The 23,991-nt window shown below is 47.5% G+C and overlaps 1 protein-coding gene across 4 annotated transcripts in view; it reads left to right on the top strand.

Moving 5' to 3' along the window:
- Positions 1–23,991, top strand: part of ADAD1 (adenosine deaminase domain containing 1) — a 923,229-nt gene that overhangs the window by 461,117 nt on the left and 438,121 nt on the right. For all 4 annotated transcript variants that reach the window (XM_069242439.1, XM_069242435.1, XM_069242432.1 and 1 more), the window contains one exon: positions 5,111–5,281. In XM_069242439.1, the coding sequence (XP_069098540.1) occupies positions 5,111–5,281 (171 nt within the window). The remainder of the gene's footprint in view (positions 1–5,110; positions 5,282–23,991) is intronic.

The following is a 23,991-nucleotide window of genomic DNA, read 5'->3' as shown; positions in this document are numbered from 1 at the left end:
CAACTATTTATTGCCTTTCAAAAACCTCATACAGGAAATCCAATTTCAAAACAAGGCATTGCTAGGTGGATAGTTAAGTGTATTCAAACCTGCTATCCTAAAGCAAAGAGAGAGCTGCCTATTACACCAAAGGCACACTCAACCAGAAAGAAAGGGGCTACCATGGCCTTTCTAGGAAATATTCCAATGAACGAAATATGTAAGGCAGCAACATGGTCTACGCCTCATACATTTACCAAGCACTACTGTGTAGACGTGTTAACTGCACAACAAGCCACAGTAGGTCAGGCTGTACTAAGAACATTATTTCAAACAACTTCAACTCCTACAGGCTGAACCACCGCTTTTGGGGAGATAACTGCTTACTAGTCTATGCACAGCATGTGTATCTGCAGCTACACATGCCATCGAACGGAAAATGTCACTTACCCAGTGTACATCTGTTCTTGGCATGAGTCGCTGCAGATTCACATGCGCCCACCCGCCTCCCCGGGAGCCTGTAGCCGTTTAGAAGTAGATCTTGAACATTTGTACATTTGTAAATATATTACTTTAACCTTTATTATGTACATACGTATTCATTCCATTGCATGGGCACTATTACTAACATATACAACTCCTACCTCACCCTCTGCGGGGAAACAATCTAAGATGGAGTCGACGCCCATGCGCAATGCAATCGAAGTGGGAGGAGTCCCTCGGTCTCGTGACTCGAAAAGACTTCTTCGAAGAAAAACAACTTGTAACACTCCGAGCCCAACACCAGACGGCGGACTGTGCACAGCATGTGAATCTGCAGCGACTCATGCCACGAACAGATGTACACTGGGTAAGTGACATTTTGACCCTTGACCCCAGGGTAGGTCGCTCCCCTGTCCTCACAGCGCCTCCAGATCCCCTGTTCTGCCTTCTCTTTTGCCTGCATCGCTGCCTGTGCCCCGAGTGTCTGTGTTGCCGTGTGTCTGCGTTCGCGCTCCCCTTTTTTTCCTTCTGTATCCCCGAGTGCCTGTGCTGTGTGATCGCGCTCCCCTTTTTTCCTTCTGTATCCCCGAGTGCCTGTGCTGTGTGATCGCGCTCCCCTTTTTTCCTTCTGTATCCCCGAGTGCCTGCATCTTCTGAGTGCCGTCCCCCTTGCCCTCCCGCCGTCTCCCCCTTGTTTTTCCTGTTTTTCTGCGCCTTTCGGCACTTCGCCATTTTTCTAGGCCTCCTCGCCTTCGGAGCCTTTTTCCCGCCGCTTTTTTGCCGCTTTTTTCGCCCTACCCGCCCTCCTCCCGCCTCCCAGCTGACCCCGCCTCCCCGGCTACACCTTAAATGGCGGCCGCTGCGAGGCCGCGCAGCAGGTGCGCCGCTGGCGCGCCGAAGGCGCGCCTAAGGCAAGCCCGTCTGCGCCCGTCCGCGCCTGGACTGTGCACAGCACCCGAACCCCTGGCCCCCGCGCCCCCCGCCTGACCTAAGACTCCGCCACCCTCGTCAACCTCAACCCCGGCCGCACTCCGGGCTGCTACCGCCCCCCCCCCCCAAACGGACCCACGGACCCTTCACCTGCAGCAACTGTCACTTCACCTGCCTACGGACCAACACCGCTCCCGTCAAGAACAACTCCCCCGGAAGCAATCTCCACTGCATCCTGGTCAACACCCGATCCGTCCACAGGCACGCCATCGAACTGTGGAACCTCATCAACTCTACGAACCCGGACATCGCCTTCCTCACCGAGACCTGGATGAATCCCTCCTCGGCACCCGACATCGCCATAGCCATCCCCGACGGCTACAAAATCATCCGGAAAGACCGCACCAACCGCATCGGAGGAGGCATCGCCATCGCACACAAAAACTCCATCCGCATCTCAACCGACACCGACAACTCACTCCCCAACGCCGAACATCTCCACTTCACGATCCACAGCGAACCCAAGACCACCCTCAGAGGCACCCTCATGTACAGACCACCAGGACCCCGCACCAAGTTCAGCGAAGACATCGCAGACTTCGTCAACCCTCACGCACTCTCGTCCACCGACTACATCCTCCTAGGAGACCTCAACTTTCACCTGGAGAACCTCACCGACAACAACACCACCACCTTACTGGACAATCTCACCAACCTGGGACTGAATCAGCTAGTCAACACCCCCACCCACTACGCCGGACACACGCTCGACCCCATCTTCTCCTCCAGCAAACACATCACCTTCAGCCACACCACCGAACTCACCTGGTCGGACCACAGCTGCGTCCACTTCATCTTCAAGAAGACCACTGTGCACCACCACACCCAGCAACCACCAAGAAGACACTGGAATCGTATCACCACGGATCAGCTCGCATCAACCCTCTTCCAGAACCGACCCACCAGCACCACCGACCCAAACGAAGCCGCCAACAACCTCACCAACTGGATCTCCGACTGCGCCAACCTCCTGGCCCCCCTGAAAACTCAAGCCAGCACCAACAACCACAAGAAAAACTCCTGGTTCACCCCCGACCTCAAGGACTCCAAGAAAGAATGCCGCGCCCGCGAGAAGACGTGGCGCCTCAACCAGACCGAAGAGAACATGTCCGCTCTCAAGGACGCCACCCGCCAACACCACCAACGCCTCCGCGCCGCACGAAAAACAGCCTACCGGATCAGACTTGACAACAACGCCCACAACAGCAAGGAACTATTTGGCATCGTCAAAGAGCTCTCCAACCCGGACGCAGAAAACAACTCCATCCCTCCATCACAGGACCTCTGCGACTCCCTCTCGACCTTCTTCCACCACAAGATCACCGACATATAGAACAGCTTCCCGACCACCGACGCGAACCCCCCCCCGGAACCCGCTACCGACATCGCCACCATCCTCACCTGGAGCCCAGCCACCACCGAGGAGACCACCCGCGTCATGAACTCGATCCACTCCGGATCCCCATCGGACCCCTGCCCGCACCACATCTACAACAAAGCCGACGACATCACCGCACCTCCGAGATGTCATCAACGCCTCCCTCACCACCGCCACCTTCCCGGAGAGCTGGAAACACGCAGAGCTCAACGCCCTCTTAAAGAAACCCACAGCAGACCCCACCGAACTCAAAAACTTCCGGCCCATCTCTCTCCTGCCGTTCCCCGCCAAAGTGATTGAGAAAATTGTCACCACTCAACTCACCAACGCCCTGGAAACCAACGACTCCCTCGACCCCACACAGTTCGGTTTCAGGACCAACCACAGCACCGAAACCGCCCTCATCGCAGCCTCGTACTCCTGGACCTCTCCGCAGCCTTCGACACGGTCTGCCACCGCACCCTGATACGACGCCTCAGCAACGCCGGCATCAGAGGCAAGGCCCTCGAATGGATCATCTCCTTCCTCTCCGGAAGGACTCAGAGAGTCCGCCTGCCCCCCTTCAGATCCACAGCCACGGAGATCATCTGCGGCGTACCTCAAGGATCCTCCCTCAGCCCCACTCTCTTCAACATCTACATGACCCCCCTGGCGAACATCGCACGCAAACACGGACTCGACCTAATATCATACGCCGACGACACCCAGCTCATCTTATCCCTCACAAACAACCCCACCTCAGCTAGGACCAGATTTTATGAAGGAATGAAGGAAGTGGCGAACTGGATGACAGACAGCCGCCTGAAACTGAACGCCGACAAGACGGAGGTCCTCATCCTCGGCCCCACCCCCACCGCATGGGACGACTCCTGGTGGCCACCCGCCCTCGGCAGCACTCCCCAACCCACCGACCACGCACGCAACCTCGGCTTCATCCTGGACTCATCCCTCACCATGACCAGACAGGTGAACTCTGTGACCTCAGCATGCTTCAACACCCTACGCATGCTCCGCAAGATCTTCCGCTGGATCCCCACCGACACCAGGAAGACTGTCACCCACGCCCTCGTCACCAGTCGCTTGGACTACGGGAACACCCTGTACGCGGGCATCACCACCAAGCTGCTGAGGAAACTCCAACGGATCCAGAACGCTGCCGCAAGACTCATCCTGGACATCCCTCGCCACCACCACATCTCAGGACACTTGAAAAAACTCCATTGGCTCCCCGTCAACAAGAGGATCACCTTCCGACTCCTCACCCACGCACACAAAGCCCTTCACAACCTCGGACCCAAACTCATCAACAACCGCGTCTCCTTCTACACTCCTCCGCGCACTCTACGATCCGCCGGACAGGCCCTGGCAGCCGTACCCCGCATCCGCAAAGCCACCGCCGGAGGAAGATCCTTCTCTTTCCTGGCAGCGAAGACCTGGAACTCTCTGCCCAGCCACCTTCGCGCCATACCTGAACACCTCTCCTTCAGAAGGCAGCTCAAGACCTGGCTCTTCAAGCACTGACACCCCCCCCCCCCCCCCCCCCCCAGCGCCTTGAGACCCTTTATGGGTGAGTAGCGCGCTTTATAAATGCGAATGATTGATTGATTGATTGACATTTTCCATATATATATATATATATATATATATATATAAAAATAAATCCTGGTGTCTAGTGGTTTCTAATGGCCTAAGAGTAATTTTAGCGCCCGCCCCCCAAAGGGAGTTATAATAGGCGGATCTGCCCCCAGGGGGATGAAAAGGCCTAAAAATAATTTACCCCCCTGGGGAGCGTCCCTTGCCCATGGCAGCGGACGTAACCACCTCGTCCCGGGCACCCGAGGGGTTAAAAATAGCTGCCTCATGCTTGAACACTCCCGCCCCTTCCCGTTAGATCTAATACCTTCTCTTCTATACACCCACACCCATGTCTACAATAGTGTTTCTTTGTTTCCATTCTCATGTCCTCCCTCCTTGGACTTCTAAATCGTCTTGTTCTTTTCTGCTTTTCGATTTGTTTTGTCAGTATGCACATCCCTTATATATGCTTTGACAACAATAAGAAGTAATACTTCAAACTCCTGCTAATTGTTTGATGACTTTCCAAGCATGTGATTATTGTGACTGTTGAAGATTTACTGCATATTGTGTCAGTTCTTTAATGATCTGTACTCTTGCCACCCCAGCTAGGAGTCTCTGCAATGCTCTATCAAATACTTTCAGAGAAATAAATCATGGAATAAATATGAATGTTAATTGCTTAAACTATTTTAATGTTTGCAGGTATTTCTATCGACAACTCCTTCTCTTCTATAGCCGAAATGCCGGCATGATGGAAAAATCTATATTTTGTGCAGAGCCTTCATCGTGCTTGTTAACTCTTAAACAGGACATAAATATTCACCTGTATTTGAATCAGTTACCCAAAGGAGCTGCTCAAATTAAGTCTCAACTGTAAGTTTTTATCAGATTTTTTTTTTAAAGAGAAAGTTGTCTGTAATTTCTCAGTTTGTTAGCTTTTGAAAATTGCAGAGCAGTTGTACAAAGTCACCAACCTAATCTTGGAGCTTTCCACATCTTTGTAGTGACTCTTGCACATCTGATGCTACTTAGAGTATGTGTATAGTGTCACTTAGATTTTGGTGCTATTAACATTGCATGTTGTTGAACTCTTTTAAATATTTGGATCTACGTCCGGGCATTACTTGTAAATACACTACTTGTTTGCATCCCTAAATTGCCACTTAAGGATTATCTGTATATATTTGCAGATATTACATTGCATCTGAGCATTGTCTGTGTTTAGTGTTAAATTACACCTGGAGGCTACCTTGCTACACAGCGGTACTGTAATATGAGCTTCATATATCAGTCTTTCTTGAATCTGATTAACACTTGCTTGCAGCTATATTCTTAAAGTATATTTGTAAAATTCTATATATTCTTTACAGTATAACTGTGCATCTGGGTCTCCGCTGTGCAGCCTTAATCTTGAACTGCCTTTATGTAGCATTACTGATGCATCCTGGTGCTAACAGTAGACAGTGTAATACTTTGTATATGGCTATTACGTATGCAATTTATGTAGTAGTATTTTTCAAACATTTTCTAAGACTGGGTTGTTAAGGGTCTGGCATAGCCCTTTCACGTATCTTTGGGATCAATTTTAGAATACTAGGGTGGTTGTAGGGACACATACACTACACTAGTACCATGTCTTCATTAGAGTAATCTAGACACTCAGTCTGGATATACCATTGTTAAGTTCTTAGGACTCTATGTAGGTCTAGAAAACTAAAGACAGGTAGTCACCCCACTGAACCTCAGCTCCTAGAATTGCTCATGCAATATGCTCTCCAGCATCCTGAAGGGCAGGTAGTGCAAGGAGCCCAAGGTGGAAGGGACGACTCTTCATAGTTGGGCAAGGATGTACTCTGTACCTCACGTTCTTGCTCTGAGAAGGTCCAAGAAGGCTCAGAGGAAGTCCCTAAGGAGAACCCTGGGCCTGTAGAGGGAGGTACTTACAGTACAGAAGGGGAGCACATAAGTATTTCCACTTTCACTCCCCCTGGGAGGGTCCGAAGGGTTACCATGAGAAATAGATACCCCTTAAGTTCATCTTCTCTCCTCAGCATCCTGTGCTGAGTCCACCTATTCTAATAACTCAGAAGAGCGAGTATTACATAGGGTTTACCCCCTGCTCTAGCTTGAGAAAGCTAAGTTCAGGCTGAAAAGTGAGCAGTTAGCTCTTGAAAGGGAGGCCCTGGAGGTGGAGAGGAAGAGATTTGGGTTCAAACCCCATGGTGACAGCCCAAGAGACTCCAGGGTCAGAGAGGAACACTTTAACTCCAGGAATCCCAGCAGGATAGTCCCCCTACCCCCCCCCTTTTTTTACAAATCTGGGGATGACATCTACAAATGGGTAACTGCTCTGGAGAGGGTCTGTAAACTCCAAAAGGTGATCCCCTGAGGCAGTGGGCAGTTATTCCGTGGCTCTCCTCTGCAGATAAAGGTAGAGACACACTTTTGACAGTTATAGAAGAGGATGCAGACTACCACAAGGTTTTGAAAGCAGCACTGATCGTTAGGTTTGAGCTTACTACTGAGGAGGACCGAATTAAGTTTAGGGAAACCTAGAAGGAGTCCTTTCTGTACTGGGTTGATTTGGGCTCTGGAAGTCTGGCTACATTTTAGTTATGTACATGGCTATGAAGGGCCGTACAATTTTGATCATGAGAGAGCACATCCTTAATAACTGTGTCTCTAAAAAACTGCACCAGTACCTGGTGGACTCTAAGCTGACCTGTCCTCAAGAACTCGGAAAGAAGACAGACAATTGGGTAAAATGAGTACACCCCACGGTGAGTAAGACAATTGATAGTGGGCGTGACGAGAAGACAAATAATACTTCTAAGTCCCAAGAGAAACATGGGGTGAAAACTAAAGACAAAAAGAGTTGTTGTCCTCAGGTCCACAAAGTTCTGGGGGTGGGTCCAGATCCTTCTCCTCCTATTCAAACAAGGACTCAGTGCTTTCCTTTAAAAGCAAAAGGCCATAGGACATCTGATCCCAGATGTCTTAAGAAAAGCACTAGTACTGCTACTACTTCCTCTAGTGTCCCTAGCAGTAGCACTAGTAGTAGTACTATATCCAAGGGTATAGCTGGGTTCACCTTGGGGACTCTGGCCTAGTCCGGGAAACCACTGAGGCTGTCCTGGTATCAGAGGGTGAAATTGACTTTGCCACTTTGGCTGCCTGGCCTCCTAATATAAGGAAATAAAGGCGGCATCCTCTCATTAATGGTATGGAGGCAGAGGCTTGCAGTGACACAGGTACAAGTGTCACCATGGTGACTGAAAAACTGGCATCACCTGAGCAAATTCTACTTGGGCACAGTTAAACCAACGCAGATAACATTACTAAGTGCCACCCCTTGGCAGTGGTTAATTTCAGCTGGGTGGGGTGGCGTTTACTGGCCTTAAAGTTGTAGTATCCTCATCCATTCTTGTAGAGTGTCTTATCGGAAATGATTTGGAGACTTCAGCATGGGCTGAAGTGGTGTTACAAGCCCATGCAACAATGCTGGGCATCCCTGAGAGTGTTTGTGGCAACTAGATTAGAGGTCAAGTAACAGAGAACAAGGAGCATTGAAGCCTGGAGCAACTGCCTAAGCAGCTCATAGTAAGAGTGGTAGGTAGGGTAAAAAGTTAGCCTCTACCCAGACCTCATGTGAGGATCGGTCTCCTTAGGGAGATGATCTTGCCCCTTGTAAGGAAACTGTCCTAGAGGAGCTTAGGCCTGACACGACAGAGCTTCTGGGCACAGGGGGGGGGGGCCTCCAGAGAAGTAGACATGTTGCCCCTCTTGAAGACCTCAGACAGCAAGCTCCCACAGGATCTACTAGGAAAATGATCTCCTTTATTCTGAGGCTACGGGACCCCAAGCCTGGTACTATCAGGTTGGCCATTACACAAACGTTTAGGAAGTTTCTATTGACACTGGCACATGACATCCCCCTTGCAGGACATCTTGGGTAAAGCAAAACATGTGATAAACTTGTTCCACATTTTCACTGGCCCTACATGTTTGAAGACACCAAGGAGTTTTGGCGGTCCTGTGTCACCTGCGAAGCCAGTAACAAGTCAGGTGGCACTGCAAAGGCCCCCTTAATTCCACTACCAGTGATTAGGGTTTCCTTTGAAAGGGTAGGGATTGACATTCTTGGTCCCCTTGACCTTCCTACAGACACTGGGAACAGATTAATTCTGGTGGTGGACCATGCCACCAGGTACCCGGAAGCTATTCCTCTTAGGACTGCTACAGCACCTGCAGTGGCCAAAGTCCTCGCAGAAATCTTTTCTGGAGTGGGTTTCCCTAAGGAGGTGGTGCCAGACAGAGGTGCAGACTACATGTCTGACAACCTGAAGGCAATGTGGAAGTATTGTGGTGTAACTTATAAATTCATCATCCCTACCATCCACAAGGGAATTGGTTAGTTGAAAGATTCAACAAACCTTTCAAAGATATGATCATGAGACCCTCTGAACAACTCAGGAGGACATGGGATGTCGTACTACCTTGCCTTCTATTTGTCTACAGGGAGGTTCCACAGAAGGGAATGGGTTACAGTCCATTTGAGATTGTTTGGGCATCCAGTTAGGGCTCCTCTTTGTCTTGTGAAGGAGTGATGAGAGCAACATCTCAACACCCTCCAAACCTCCCCCACCCCCAGCACTATATTGTGGACTATGTAGTGGGCCTGCGATCACGCATGGCTGAGTACATGAAGAAGGCCACTAAAAACCTTGAGGGCAGCCAAGAATGTGAAAAGTTGTGGCACGAACAAAAAGAACAGTGCTCATTGTTTAACAGCCAGGGCAGAAAGTGTGTTCTGGAGCCTGTGGCCCCAAGAGCACTGCAAGACAAGTAGAGTGGCCCCCACACAAGTGTTGAAAAGAACAGTGAGATCACTTACCTGGTGGACCTGGGCACTCCAAGACGCTCCCTCAGGGTGCTTCATATGAATCGCCTAAAACATTACTTTGACTGGGCTGACACAAGCGCGCTCCTGGCCACTGATTAGGGACAAGAAGAAGAGAGTGACCCTCTTACTGATGTCCTCTCCCACAACCCTGTTGATGGCTCAGTAGATGGAGTAGTCCTCGCTGACAGCCTCACTGACCAACAGTAAGCTGACTGCGGACAGGTTCAGTCAGTTCACAGAACTAATTTCTCTTACACCTAGTTAGACCACCTTGTGTGCCCCACAATGTGGACACAGGTGATAGTCTGCCTATCAAGAGCAAGATCTACAGGCAGCCTGACAATGTCAGCAGTGCCATCAGGGCAGAGTTCCAGAAGATGCTAGAGTTGAGGGTTATTGAGCCTTCAGACAGCCCTTGGGACAGTCATGTACCCAAACCTCACTCCAAGGTTGGAAAGAAATAGATGAGGTTCTGTGTAGACTACAGAGGCCTTAATAAACAAACTTAAGACTGATGCCCATCCTATCCCCAGGACAGACAAACTCATTGATACTTTGGCCGCTGACAAGTATCTCAGCACTTTTGACCTGACTGCAGGCTATTGGCAGATCAGGCTAACAGATGCTGCCAAACCAAAAACAGCACTTTCCAGTTGTGTGGGCACTTCCAGTTTACTTTGCTTTTTAGTTTGAAAAAGGCACCTGACACATTTCAAAGGTTGGCAAATCAAGTTGTGGCAGGCCTGGAAGACTTTAGTGCAGCGCATCTAGAGGATATTGCGGTCTTTAGTGCCACCTGGTAGGATCACCTGGCCCCACCTCATAAGTGTACTCAAGGCCCTAAAAAAGGCAAGTCTCACTATCAAGGCAAGTAAATGCTAGATAGGGCCCAATAAAGTTGTTTACTTGGGCCCCCTGATAGGAGGAGGCCAAGTTCAACCTTTACAGAGCAAAATCCAAACCGTTGTCGATTGGGTTGCTCCCACTACTCACTCAGGTCAGAGCTTTTCTGGGCCGGACTGGGTATTACAGGAGATTTGTAAAGGGGTATGACTCCATTGTGACGCCCTTTTATGACCTGACTTATAAGAAGATGCCTAAAATGGTGAAGTAGACAGGTAGCTGTCAAGAGGCCTTTGATGCCCTGGAAAAAGGTCATGTGCTTAGCTCCCATTCTTATAAGCCCTCACGACTCAGAAGAATTAATTGTTCAGACAGGTGGTTCAGAAATTGGAATAGGAGCAGTACTATCCCAACATAATGAAGTGGGCTAGAATCAACCAGTAGCTTTCATCAGCAGAACGTTGACACCCCCCCCCCCAAAAACAGAGAGAAATGTTGGTCAGTTATAGAGAGGGGAAGCCTTTGCTGTGGTCTAGGCCCTGAAGAAGATGAGGCCATGCCTGTTTGGCACTCGTTTCATTGTTCAGGCAGACCTTAAGCCACTCTTTTTGCTCAAATAAATGAAGGGTGAAAATCCTAAGCCTATAGTTCCCTACAGGATATGTGCTTTTCAGTGGAACATTGACCTGGGGGTAACCATGCAAACACAGATGGACTTTTCAGATATGTCCAGTTAGAAAATGAAGACTCACCTGGGTAAGGCTAGTCTTATCCTCTTTCGTTTGGGAGGGTGTTATGTATAAAAGTAGCATCTTTCTGGTATAATTGTCACCACTCTGTGCCTGGTGTCAGTATGTTTAGACTGTAGTACACTGGGATCCTGATAACCAGGACCCCAGTGTCCGTGTTCTCTCCCCTAAGTTTAGTTTTATGTTAACTGTTACACTCCACAACTGGAATACTGGTGCACCTGTGTAAGTCACTAATATATTGTACTGTCCAGCTCCTCCACTAGGGAGATGCACAGAGCTTGGCTAAGTGGCCCCTTGATTCTGACATCTTAGAAATCGGATCAGCCAAGGCCCCTTGGGGTATCTGACTGGTCAGTCCAGTTGGGTGATGTTTCTGACCCCCCCTGATAGGGGGGTCCACCCCATTCCTGGGTTAATTAAGTGCTCCCATGAGGGTGCGAGCCTAGATCTGCAAGAATCAGCTGCAAATATCCTCTGCAAGACACTTCTGCAACCTGGACACTAGGACCACTACTATATTTTGCTGGAACCAGAACCAAGACAGTAACCAGTAGAAGGGCTTTGACTGCAACTTTGTTTCCAGGTTCTGCAAATACTTCTGCAACCCTGTGGCTGTGCATCCTCCAAAGTCACCAGGACTCTGCCTGGACTTAAGAGCGCAAGAATAAATCTCCCTTCGAGGCTGTAACACATAGGTGGTGGTCCTGTGGCTCTTCAGAGATCTGACCTATCTTCCTTGCAACTGGGAAGTCTGTGGTCCCTCACTGGAGCTGCTTGGCTGGAACCCTTGTGCACTGCGTCTGTTTGTTGTTGCTAAAGCTTGTTGGCTCTTCAGTCTGGTGACCTCCTAGCTACAAGAAGCCTCGCCTCAGAACTCCCCATCTCCATAAACTGCATCTTCTCTGCAACTCCTGAGACGTGGGCATCTCTCTTGCTATGCCTTTGAGAGGCTTCTCTGTGACTCCCTGTGTCTGCTGCCAGAAGGCCCTGCTGGGGGGCTCCACCAATGCCTACTGACACTCCTGAGGGCTGGCCCTGAGCTATTTCCCAAGGTTGGGTCACCTGGTCCTTGCTGGTCCCCACAAATCCTGCAAACTCTGTGCAACACTTCCCTGCATTTGCCAAGGTTTGTTGGTGGCCTTGCTCACCCCTGACCCCTCCTCAATTCGACAACCGAAGTGGGACATCTTGTGGACTACTTCTGTGATGTTCCTGCTTTGCCTGCACTCCACAACTGTACTTCTTTTTCCACTGTCTTACAGGAAAGCTTCTCCGAGATGGGTTGGGCATTGTCTTCCTGCACCGCCTGGGAACCTGCAAGTGGTCTGGACTCTGTACCCTCTCTCCTTAGGTCCTCTTCTTCAAGAATCCTCACCTGGGTCCCATGGGTCACAACAGCAGCTGGACAATCAAGGTCCCCATTGACTTCAAAGGGAGGTTCCGACACAACTTCACCCCTGTGCACCTTGGCTCTCATGTGTAGGTACTCCACTGTTCTGGTTATCCGTGGATGGGGGCACTATGCAACCTCCCGTGTCCCAACGGATTTCTTCAGGGTCCTTTTGTGTCCTAAAACATGAAAACTCCAACTGCGACTTCCCCATGTTATCCTGTTGACACTGACCCGAGATTGCTACTCTGCACACGCCATCTGGGGAATCCTACCGCCTTACCTCTAGGTGGTAGTGTGGGTTGGAAGTGATTTTCACATTCCATTCTTTTTTTTTTTAGTATATGATTTGAGTGCATATTTTGTGTATAGTGTTTGTGGCACATTTGCACCAGTAGAACTCTGTATAAATGAGTGGTAGTACAAAAGCAATTAAGATCTAATCTTGATGCTTCTGGTTTAGCATGTCTTACAATGGAGAATGATAACATATTCCCTAGACAGTGGAAGAAAATTGCCTGCATTCCTCTGACTTGGAGGCTGGACTACAGCTTCTGTGAAGTTTGCATTGTCCAAGTAGGGATGCATCTTCCGCGACTACTTCACTAGAATGAGGCTGTACCTGCTGAACCAGCACCTTTGTGATTGTGTCATGATGGATGATTGACACAGGTCTGGTCCAGGCACCCATGTACAGACAGGCACAAGCTAGACCTGGTCTCTTCTGTGGCCTCAAAGTAACTGCACCCAATCAGCGATGGCCTCTACCTGGAATTAAATAAAGCTGCTAAGGAAATAATTAATACCTACTGACTAAATCACCAGGACTAAGAACTGGAGCACACAAGTGAACTGGTTGCACATTTGGCTTATGGGACACTAAAATGTTATTTTTGCCTTATTTGCACCTTAAAGTGGTGGGGAACACTTTCATCTAGGGTCACCCAGGTGGGAGCGCAGAGGGAGATAACAGGTGTAGTGCCAGAATAGAGCGTTAACCAGGATAACTGTATTTAATTGCGTGGTACTAAGTACTACCCTAAGATTATAAAGTATTTTCTTTCCTTAAAAACATTAAACAAACTAGTTTGGATGTTATGATAGTGTCTTTGGGCTGATTGTTGATTTCTGAGCTTGTGCCCCCGCACTCTCTCTCTTAGAAACTTGTAACTACTCACCTTCGCTTCACTAACATACCAGTGCAGATGGGGATATACTATACCAGAGTGTGAAAGTCATGCAAGCGTAGGCACCAGTGGTAAACTAACTCAACCACCTCAGTGGGGTCCCAGTGGCCCCTTCCTCCCGCACCCTTCCATAAACTGGGGTTTGACACCTACCATTTCATTTTCCCTCACGTCCTTCACTTCAGCCATAACACCTTACCCCCTCCAACTCCATTGTCCTCAGGTTCTGTCCTTGTTCTCTTCTCTTCCCAGCCATTCCTTAAAACACCTCCCGTCCTCCCACCCGTTCTTCTCCTGGTCTTACCCATTTCCTTCACCCACTTTGCCTACATCATCAGGCCACCTTTCCTTCCACTCTGCTTGTTGCTTAGCCAAATCTGAGCATGCACTTTACTCCCCTGTGAGCTTGCATTTGTTACACGCTATATTTTTTCCTCTTTCTGACCTCTTTTTCCATGTCTTTCTCAAGTCCTTTCTCCTTTTAGAACTCTTCCTGCATCCTATGATCCAGTACTCCTCGTATCACTACTCATTATATGAAATTGTCTCCCCCAACCTCTGTATTTTTTATCATATTTTGATCTGTGACTAAACATAATCACATACATGATCTCTGATTAAAAAAAACAACTACCTGCTCTTCACCTCAGACCTTGATTTCATCTTGTTGGGCTATAATATAGCCTTAGAACCCGCCGTAGCGGGCTCTACCGGTTCTAATGCTATAATAGAACATTGGAACGTTGGCAGCTCCATTGAAAACAATGGAGTGCTCGGGCTTTTACTGGCCGGTAAAAGCCCGCAGCGCCAACATTCCAGTGTTCTCTTTGTTCACAGCAAGAGCTGTGAACAAAGCCTCACGGAGCCCAAGGGGATTTTCATCCCCTCGTGCTTCGTGTGGAATTTGTTTTATCTAATAGAACATTCTGCCCTGAGTGGCAGAATGTTCTAATATAGCCTTAGAACCCGCCATAGCGGGCTCTACCGGCTATTAAAGGCCCTCTCCCTTGTTAAATGCCCTCGCCTTCGACTCGGGAATTTAACATGGGAGCGGGCCTTTAATAGCCAGTAGAGCCCACTACGGCGGGTTCTAAGGCTATATTAGAACATTGGAACGTTGGCAGCTCCATTGAAAACAATGGAGTGCTGCGGGCTTTTACTGGCCGGTAAAAGCCCGCAGCGCCAACATTCCAATGTTCGCTTTGTTCACAGCAACAGCCCGCAGCACTCCATTGTCTTCAATGGACATGCCAACATTCCAATGTTCTAATACTTGTTAAGTGTGGACCAACCATCACATCAGAACTTTTACCATTCGAATGATAACATGATGGACATGTCCCTTGGTCATCGCTTTGAAGAGAGTCAACTCCTTTCCTGACTTAAGTTCCCTGTGTAGTGAGTGTATGGATAGTTTGGTGTTTGGCTTCAATTCTCACAACAATCATACAATTACACTGAGGGCCTGCATGGAAATGGTTTATAACCCTGAGCAGGGCTCTGTGGTCTGGAGGCACATTCAATGTGCACCTTTTCTTTACTGAGCGCAACTGCTGTCGGGTCACTGACCTGTAAAGGACAGACATTTGGGATCAAGATTGATCTATGCCTGCAGTACAGGCCTTTTTTATATGTTCATTACCTTACTAATAAGAGTTGCCTATTGGCATCTTCTATTTAAGATTGTGTCAGTCCTCTCCATTTGTGTTCTTCGCTCTACCGATGTGAGACTTGAATGTCGTATGTATGTTTATACTATGTATTGTAGGATGAGCATGGAGCATATCTACTGTTACATGCAGAAATGCATTTTGGATTGCCTATGTTCGGATGGTACTCAAGATGGTGGTTAGAAGGATACGAACAGCAATGTGAAATGACAGGGATTGTCCAAAGCTTTCCTGACATTCTTTGAACTAAGAACAGTTTCTGACTTTTAGAGGCTAGAACATGTAGGGTCCCTTTGGCATATAGGAGACAGTCTTTTCTTCATTGCTGCTCTGTTTGTCTTTAGAGGTTTTGCCAAATAGGAGTCCAAGAAGCAGTGTGAAGAAGTCTCTCCTTTTGTTGTCTGTATTTTGTCTCTGATAGGGAGCCACACTCCTCCTTTCTGCTGATACTCGAAGAACTACTGTCTTGACCAGTCTGAGAGAAGCTGCAAAATGTAAGCTACTACTTGAAACTGACCCCTGATAGGGTAGATAATGTGCCAGGATTCCTCATTGACCAATGCTTGGGGTCCCTCACCATTGGAGATTGATAAAGACATCTCAGCTCCAGGATTGGGGTGTTGACTTTAAACTGTGTTTGCAAGGCTCACAACACAGAAGTTTTACCTCCTGCTAGCAGAGGTTTCCTGGAATCACCTTGAAGGGAGGAGCCCACTGACTTTTAGAAAGCTTAACAGAAATATCCCTGCTGAAAGGAAATGCTTGCAAGAAGAGGAGCAGTTTGAAGAGCTATGCAGGAAGAAGTGGATGTAAGCCTGTTGTAGCACAGGGAAAGATTTGCTTTCCTGGGCCGTGTTGTGAGGCTTTGTGACCCTAGTTTACCAACAGCATTCGCCAGAAGGAGGCGGCTTCAATGAGAGCACTTTGGTCTTCCCCTGATTTGCACATGGAATGTGGCAGATGTTGAAAAGAGATGGAAGAGTGACTATTAATAAGAGATTCAAAAAATAACTACTTGTGATTGCTGAGCCCTAAAACAAAATAATCTCGACCTCTAGTTTCACCCCAGAAAAAGAAATTCATATGACGGCTTGAACTTCCTTTGGCTGTGTTTGTGCTACATAAAGTTAAACAAATGAGAATGATGGATATAGTCCAAAATGCTCCTTTGGCCCTCATTGTAACACAAAAATGTATATGATACCTTATCCCATACACAGAAGGGGTTACTCAAAGTTGATAAAATTGCTGATAACACCAAGATGTTTCAGAAGCCTTATAATTTTAATGACCTGATACCACAGGCCAGCACCCTACTCTGAAAAGTGCTCCAGACTCCAGTGCAGTTCACCATCTGCCACGGTTATGGGCAGATCAATGTATTTGTCACAGCCTAATACTAGAGGCCACTGTCAAGGTTCTATTTACAAACAGCTACTGTTATCACATTAAAAAATCACCCCACCTCATGTTCTTTAAAGCTAGGAAGTTTGTTTTAAAAATTGGGTTGTGGTTCTAAAAAATTTGGGAAGCACTGCTATAGCGATTTCCTCATTAAGAGAACAACAATTTCAACGATGTGAAGGGCGATTGACTGGTCTTAAAAGTGAAGCAAAAGCACGACTGCGGAACCCAAAAAATAGAGAAGTTGATATTTTTGCCTTACAACGGGCCAGATGTCTCACCAACATTCCAGCTACATTTTTCGCAGCATAGGATACATACACTATAGTGAATAAATCAGAATGTGACTAACAGGACTTTATTTTTTTTTAATTCCTGACCGGTTTTCTTTCATGCAAACTTTGTTCTTGCTATACAAACTCTGACTTGCAGTCTAGTCTTTTATCCAATAGATTTGTGTGTAGTTGTCTGACAAAAGTGAGTTTACAGCTCACTAAGTGGTGACCCGTGCTTGAAAGAGATGAAAGCCCAGAATAGGGGGATGCTCCTTTTCCTACCTCGCAGCCACCACCTAGAATGCCCTTCCTCTCCACATCAGCCAAACCACCTCCCTCCTCAGCTTCACAAAGGAACTGAAGACATGGCTTTTTGAAGAACCACCAGCTGACACTCCACTTTATCCCCCCCGGCACCTTGAGACCCTAAAAGGGTCTCAAGGTGAGTAGTTGCGCTTTACAAGCTTTGTTTGAAAGCAATGTTCCCTTGTTGGGTAAATCTAGGACCAATCGTGAATATTAAGAAGAGTGCCATGAATGAAACAGAACCATCTAGTTACAGTATATGGCAAAAGCTATAGCATAAATTTACATATGAAATACAGTTCCATAGAAATAATAAAAATCCACTTATTGCTGTTTGTAAATAAAAATGTTACCAGCATTACCATAGTAGATCCCGCATGGCAACAGCCTCACCTTATCCAAAGCTCAGACAGAAAGGTGCCATAAGGGAGCCCTGCGATGGATGCAGTAGCACTTTGGAAAACACTAACATAAGTGTTCTGTGCTGCAACTCAAGACTTTATTTTAATATGCACTTGACTTTGTAATGGGGAGAAGAATGGGATCAGACACTTAAGTGAAGAGCAGGATTATATTTTTCACTCTTCGTGTCTTCATATGTTAGTAATGCCATTGGTGTAATAGTTTTTAACAGGCATCTTGAAGCTCCAGCCCCCAGCACTCCATCCTGCAAAGGACAGCTCCCTAAGTGGTTCTCTGGCGGCGAGGGATCACTTTTCGTAGTGCTGCGTCTGCTCCTTCTTCGACTTCCGTGTCCCTGTCCTGTGGGACTCCGGGTGCTGCCTGTGCTTCTGTGGGTTCTCTGTTGCTGAGGCCCCAGTCAGGAAACACCCACCACCCCCAGGTTGAGTCGTCCAGGGCCCGGGCAGCTCCACTTTCTGTTAACCACGAGTTTTATGTGTGCCAAGGCTTGATGGTTGAATCCGAAGATGCAAACCAGACTGCAATCCTCCTTCCGGCGTGGGACATCACCTGCACCCTCCAGGAACTCAACTTTGTCTTCTTGGGTGCAGTGCTGACTCTCCATCACAGTCGACTCATGTCTTGCATCTTCAGTCTGGTGAATAGGGGCTCCTGCCCTTCCTGGACTCTACTGTGCTTGTTGGACTTGGTCCCCTTCTTCGACAGGTCCTCTTGTCCAGAAACCCACTGTTGGTGTCTTGCAGTCTCTTCTGGGCTTTGCACAATGTTTCCTTCTTTCCAAGGGGGTGTTATGGGGAATTTACAGTGATTTACTCCTGCCTTCCTGGTCACTGGGGGGGGGGTGTTGTGGTACTTACCTTTAGGCTTTCCTAGTACTCCCAGCTCCCGTCTACACACTACACTTTCCTAGGTAGGGGGACTGACTCTCACATCCCACTTTTTTAGTATATGGTTTGTGCTCCCCCTGGGGCTATTTCTCTCTATTGTGATTTTCACTAATTGCACTGTTTTCTAACTGTTATTATGCCTATTTATGCATACTAATGTATATATTTTGTGTATTACTTACCTCCTAAGGGAGTATAGCCTCGATGGTGTTTTTGGTATTTGTGTCACCGAAATAATGTACCTTTATATTTGTAACACAGTGTTTTTTTCACATGTGCAAGTACTGTGTGACTACAGTGGTATTGCGTGAGCTTTGCATGTCTCCTAGATAAGCCTTGGCTGGCTTCTAGACACTGACTGCACTACACTAATAAGGGATACCTGGACTTGGTGTAAGTACCTTAGGTACCCACCACACTATAGGCCAGCTTCCTACAATGGTGCCAGTAGTTCGCTGACCCGCTATTCCCTGAAGAAAGCATCCTGAAGGGCCGCCCTGGAAAGCACATTCTCGTGCTTTGTCCTGCATACTAGTGGCAGAGCTGATGTTAGTCGCCCCAGCATGAGGAACGCAATTGGTAGGAATTGGTCCCCTTGCTTGGGATGTAGTCTACCTCAATCCTTCATGGCTGCCCTGCAGTAAAAGGTACTGGTAGAAACACTGTCTAAGGGCCCTTTGCGAGAATAGGCTGTGCAAGAATGCTGGCAACCAGCAACGTGAGAAATGAATCCAGGGTAGCGGAAGGGACACAAAAACCTGTCATGGCTAGGACTTGAATGACAAAATTGCACCTTTGTTATCCTTGTGATGTACAAATCAATACTCTGCGGCAGTTTATAACCCTGCAGTGTCTTCCCCCTTGTTGCAAGAGGTGGGGGTGAGCGGAGATTGGTCACTCTTGGACAGCCAGGAGGGAGGATGGTCACTTGCCCTTCTGGGTGGGGTGTCTAATACCACTCAAAGGGGGGGGGGGGAACCAGCCGACCCCGGAAAGATCAAGCGTGCTTCAAACCGGCCAATCGGGCGTTTAGGCAATAGGCTTCGTGGTGCTTGAAAAGGGGGGCACCAGGTACACCCACCCTGATTTGCAAATGACTGCCGCAGTTTGACTCACCCACACCATAGGAGAGAGGGCGTCGTAGCCACGGAATTCAGGACTTTGAGTGGTGGAAAGAAACAGCCAGATTGATAAAACCACCTAAAAAACAAGAGCTGCTCAAATAGTGTCCCTGCAATGCCTCACGGCAGGGACACAAGGGAGCAGACAACAGGCCAACAAGTGGTGAGCAGCAGTGGACGTGGCTCTTGCAGCCCAGGCTAGGCCATGGAGGCAGCTCACTGCGATTCGGTAGCAAGAGAAACTTAGCTGCAGAAAAGCTGTCTAAGGGCTCTTTGTGAGAAGAGGCTGTGGCGACCAGTAATGTGACAGGTGAGCCCAGGGTAACTGAAGGGGCACAAAAACCTGTCATGGCTTCGGACTTGAATGACAAAATTAGTCAGGAGTGCAATGTTTTTGTTCCCCATAAGTGATGGCACTTGCCATCAAAAGGTTCTCCATTCGTCTGTATGATCGGGCAGGTCTTCGTGCTGAATGTGAACAGTGAGAGGTTGCTGTCTGAGCACTGGAAGCTGAGTGGGCTGGGGCTTTCTGCTCAATTCCCTGGTCCTGCTACTGAATGCACAGATGTCCGCTCTGTTACTGTTGAGCTTTTCCATCTTGTCACATTTGGCAATTTGATGCAGACGTGTCTGGTGTTGCCTGTAGCTGTGGTGTTGCTTGTCTGGTCTTGATTTCAGTGGGACCTCACTGTTTTGAGGTTCGTTAAGGGGCTCACTAATAAGTTTACGCCCACACCATTTGTTATGGCCTCAGTGGGACTTTAACTTGGTATTAGCATTTCTAATGGAATCGCCATTTGAACCAATGCATTCTTGTGCTTTGCGTTTGCTGGTTCTTGAGACTGTATTTCTGGTAGCTATAACATCGGCCAAAAGTTAGTGAGCTTCAGACTCTTAGTGTAGAGTCTCCATATCTTTCCTTCTTTAGAGACAAAGTGGTGTTAAGGAACAAGGCGGCTTTCCTCCCGAAGGTTGTTACACCCTTTCACTTGGGGCAGTCTATTACTCTCTCTTCCTTTTACCCTCCACCTCATCCATCCAAGGAGGAAGAGAGGCTCCACCGACTGGATCCACGAAGAGCATTGAGCTTCTTTGTCGACAGGACAAGGGAGTTCAGGCAAGATGATCAGCTCTTCGTTGGATACGTGGGGAAGAGGAAAGGCAGAGCAGTCCACAAAAGAACGCTATCCAGGTGGGTCATTATCTGTATTAAGCTTTGTTATTCTTTAGCTAAGAAAGAAACACCTGTGGGGCTTCGTGCTAATTCCACCAGAGCTAAGTCTGCTTCTTCGGCTTTAGCTAGGGGTGTTCCTGTGGTTGACATCTGCAGGGCAGCAACTTGGGCATCCCTCCATACTCTTGTCAAACATTATTGTTTGGATTCTGAGGTTAGGAGGGATGGCCATTTTGCTCGCTTGGTGTTGCAGGATTTCTTGGTTTGACCATTCGGGCACCCACCTCCGGAGGTAGCACTGCTTTGGGACTCTATTCTTTAGGTGAGGAATCCACAGGTAGGTGTATCCATCAGAAGAATAAGTTACTTACCTTCGGTAATGCTTTTTCTGGTGGATACATTAACTACCTGTGGATTCCTCACGGTACCACCCGCCTCCCCGTTGCCTAAATGGTCGTTCAAAGAAATTCGTGGGTGAGCGCCAATTGTCTTGTGTGTGTATATATAGATATATATATATGTATGCCTGCTTTATGTATATAGTTATAGCATGTATATATGTATTTCTCTCTCTGGTTTTGATATTTCAAGTACACATGATTGAATTTGACTGGCATATTTAGTTTCTTATTATTTTTGGTGTAATAAATGTTGCGTTTTCACTTCTTTTGAAGTGATTATGTTCTCTTCAAGGTCAAATTTCACCTGTTCGCCTCTAAGGCACATAAAAAATGGTGATAACTGACGTATGCAGGGCTTCTTATTGCCTAGATGACGTCATACAGTGTCGCGTGGAGTCGGGCTATTGTGGCGTCATCGTCGACGTGCAGAGCTAGAAGAAATTTCTATTGAAGCTGGCGCGAGGGGAGAATTCTTTAGGTGAGGAATCCACAGGTAGTTAATGTATCCACCAGAAAAAGCGTTACCAAAGGTAAGTAACTTATTCTTCATGAATTCCGTGCTACCCGGCACAAAGCATTTTTTTTTTTTTTTTTCGGTCGTGTGCATGAGATTTGATTTTGGCGCTTGCCCATGCTGCATTACTCTTGGGCCGCCAGCGGGCACACATGAGACTTCGCACCAACTCACGCGACTTCCAGTCACAACTAAGGCAAAAAACAGTGCTGCTCGCAAGCACAACCTCACCCTAATTAGATTTTTCACTTGAGATGCATCTAAATCTAGTCAAAATAGTTTTTGGAGAGGGTTTTCTTCTTCAGTGGACGCTTCCATAAGTTTTAGAGTGAGAAGCCTTTATTTTCCCTCAAACAGAAAAGAAGTGCCCCAGAGACTCCAACTTCCAGTTTTGTCCAGCAGGCTCCTCCGACTGCTTTGTCCATCTCCTGGTCACTTTTCACTTGTTTCGAGGCGGAAGGATCACTCTGTCTCCTGGATATATACACCTTTGGATTTAACCCCTTCGCTGCCAGGCCTTTTCCCCCTCCTGTGCCGAGCCTTTTTTTGGCTATTTGGGGCAGTTCGCGCTTAGGCCCTCATAACCTTTTGTCCACATACGCTAGCCAAGCCAAATTTGCGTCCTTTTTTTTCCCAACATCCTAGGGATTCTAGAGGTACCCAGACTTTGTGGGTTCCCCTGAAGGAGGCCAAGAAATTAGCCAAAATGCAGTGAAAATATCGTTGTTTTTTTTTTAAAATGGGAAAAAGTGGCTGCAGAAGAAGGCTTGTGGTTTTTCCCCTGAAAATGGCATCAACAAAGGGTTTGTGGTGCTAAACTCAGCAGCTTCCCAGCTTTCAGGAACAGGCAGACTTCAATCAGAAAACCCAATTTTTCAACACAATTTTGGCATTTTACTGGGACATACCCCATTTTTGCAATTTTTTGTTCTTTCAGCCTCCTTCCAGTCAGTGACAGAAATGGGCATGAAACCAATGCTGGATCCGAGAAACCTAAACATTTCTGAAAAGTAGACAACTTCTGAATTCAGCAAGGGGTCATTTGTGTAGATCCTACAAGGGTTTCCTACAGAAAATAACAACTGAAAAAGAAAAATATTGAAATTGAGGTGAAAAAAACATAAATTTTCTCTACGTTTTACTCTGTAACTTTTCCCTGCAATGTCAGAGTATCGAAATCAATATACCGTTACGTCTGCTGGACTCCTCTGGTTGCGGGGATATATAGGGCTTGTAGGTTCATCAAGAACCTTAGGTACCCAGAGACAATAAATGAGCTGCACCCTGCAGTGCGTTTTCATTCTATACCGGGTATACAGCAATTCATTTGCTGAAATATAAAGAGTAAAAAATTGCTATCAAGAAAACCTTTGTATTTCCAAGAAGGGCACAAGATAAGGTGTTGAGGAGCAGTGGTTATTTGCACATCTCTGAATTCCGGGGTGACCATACTAGCATGTGAATTACAGGGCATTTCTCAAATAGATGTCTTTTTTACACACTCTCCTATATTTGTAAGAAAAAAATGTAGAGAAAGACAACAGGCAATAACACTTGTTTTGCTAATCTATGTTCCCCCAAGTCTCCCGATAAAAATAATACCTCACTTGTGTGGGTAGGCCTAGCGCCCGCGACAGGAAATGCCCCAAAGCGCAACGTGGACACATCCAATTTTTTGAAAGAAAACAGAGGTGTTTTTTGCAAAGTGCCTTCCTGTAGATTTTGGCCTCTAGCTCAGCCGGCACCTAGGGAAACCTACCAAACCTGTGCATTTCTGAAAACTAGAGACCTTGGGGAATCCAAGATGGGGTGACTTGTGGGGCTCTGACCACCCAGAATCCTTTGCAAACCTCAAAATCTGGCAAAAAAAACACATGTTCCTCACATTTCTGTGGCAGAAAGTTCTGGAATCTGAGAGGAGCCACAAATTTCCTTCCACCCAGTGTTCCCAAAAGTCTCCCGATAAAAATGATACCTCACTTGTGTGGGTAGGACTAACGCCCACGAAAGGAAATGGCCCAAAACACAACATGGACACATAACATTTTTACATAGAAAACAGTGCCTACCTGTGGATTTTGGCCTGTAGCTCAGCCGGCACCTGGGGAAACCTAGCAAACCAGCGCATTTTTGAAAACTAGAAACCAAGGGGAATCGAAGATGGGGTGACTTGCGGGGCTCTGACCAGGTTATGTTACCCAGAATCCTTTGCAAACCTCAAAATTTGGCCAAAAAAACCCTTTTTCCTCTCATTTCGGTGACAGAAAGTTCTGGAATCTGAGAGGATTCACAAATTTCCTTCCACCCAGCGTTCCCCTAAGTCTCTCGATAAA

The sequence above is a fragment of the Pleurodeles waltl genome, chromosome 1_2, assembly GCF_031143425.1.
Source record: "Pleurodeles waltl isolate 20211129_DDA chromosome 1_2, aPleWal1.hap1.20221129, whole genome shotgun sequence".
NCBI classification, from domain to species: domain Eukaryota; kingdom Metazoa; phylum Chordata; class Amphibia; order Caudata; family Salamandridae; genus Pleurodeles; species Pleurodeles waltl.
Note: the sequence above shows the minus strand (reverse complement) of the source record. Positions and strands in the feature narration are given on the sequence as shown.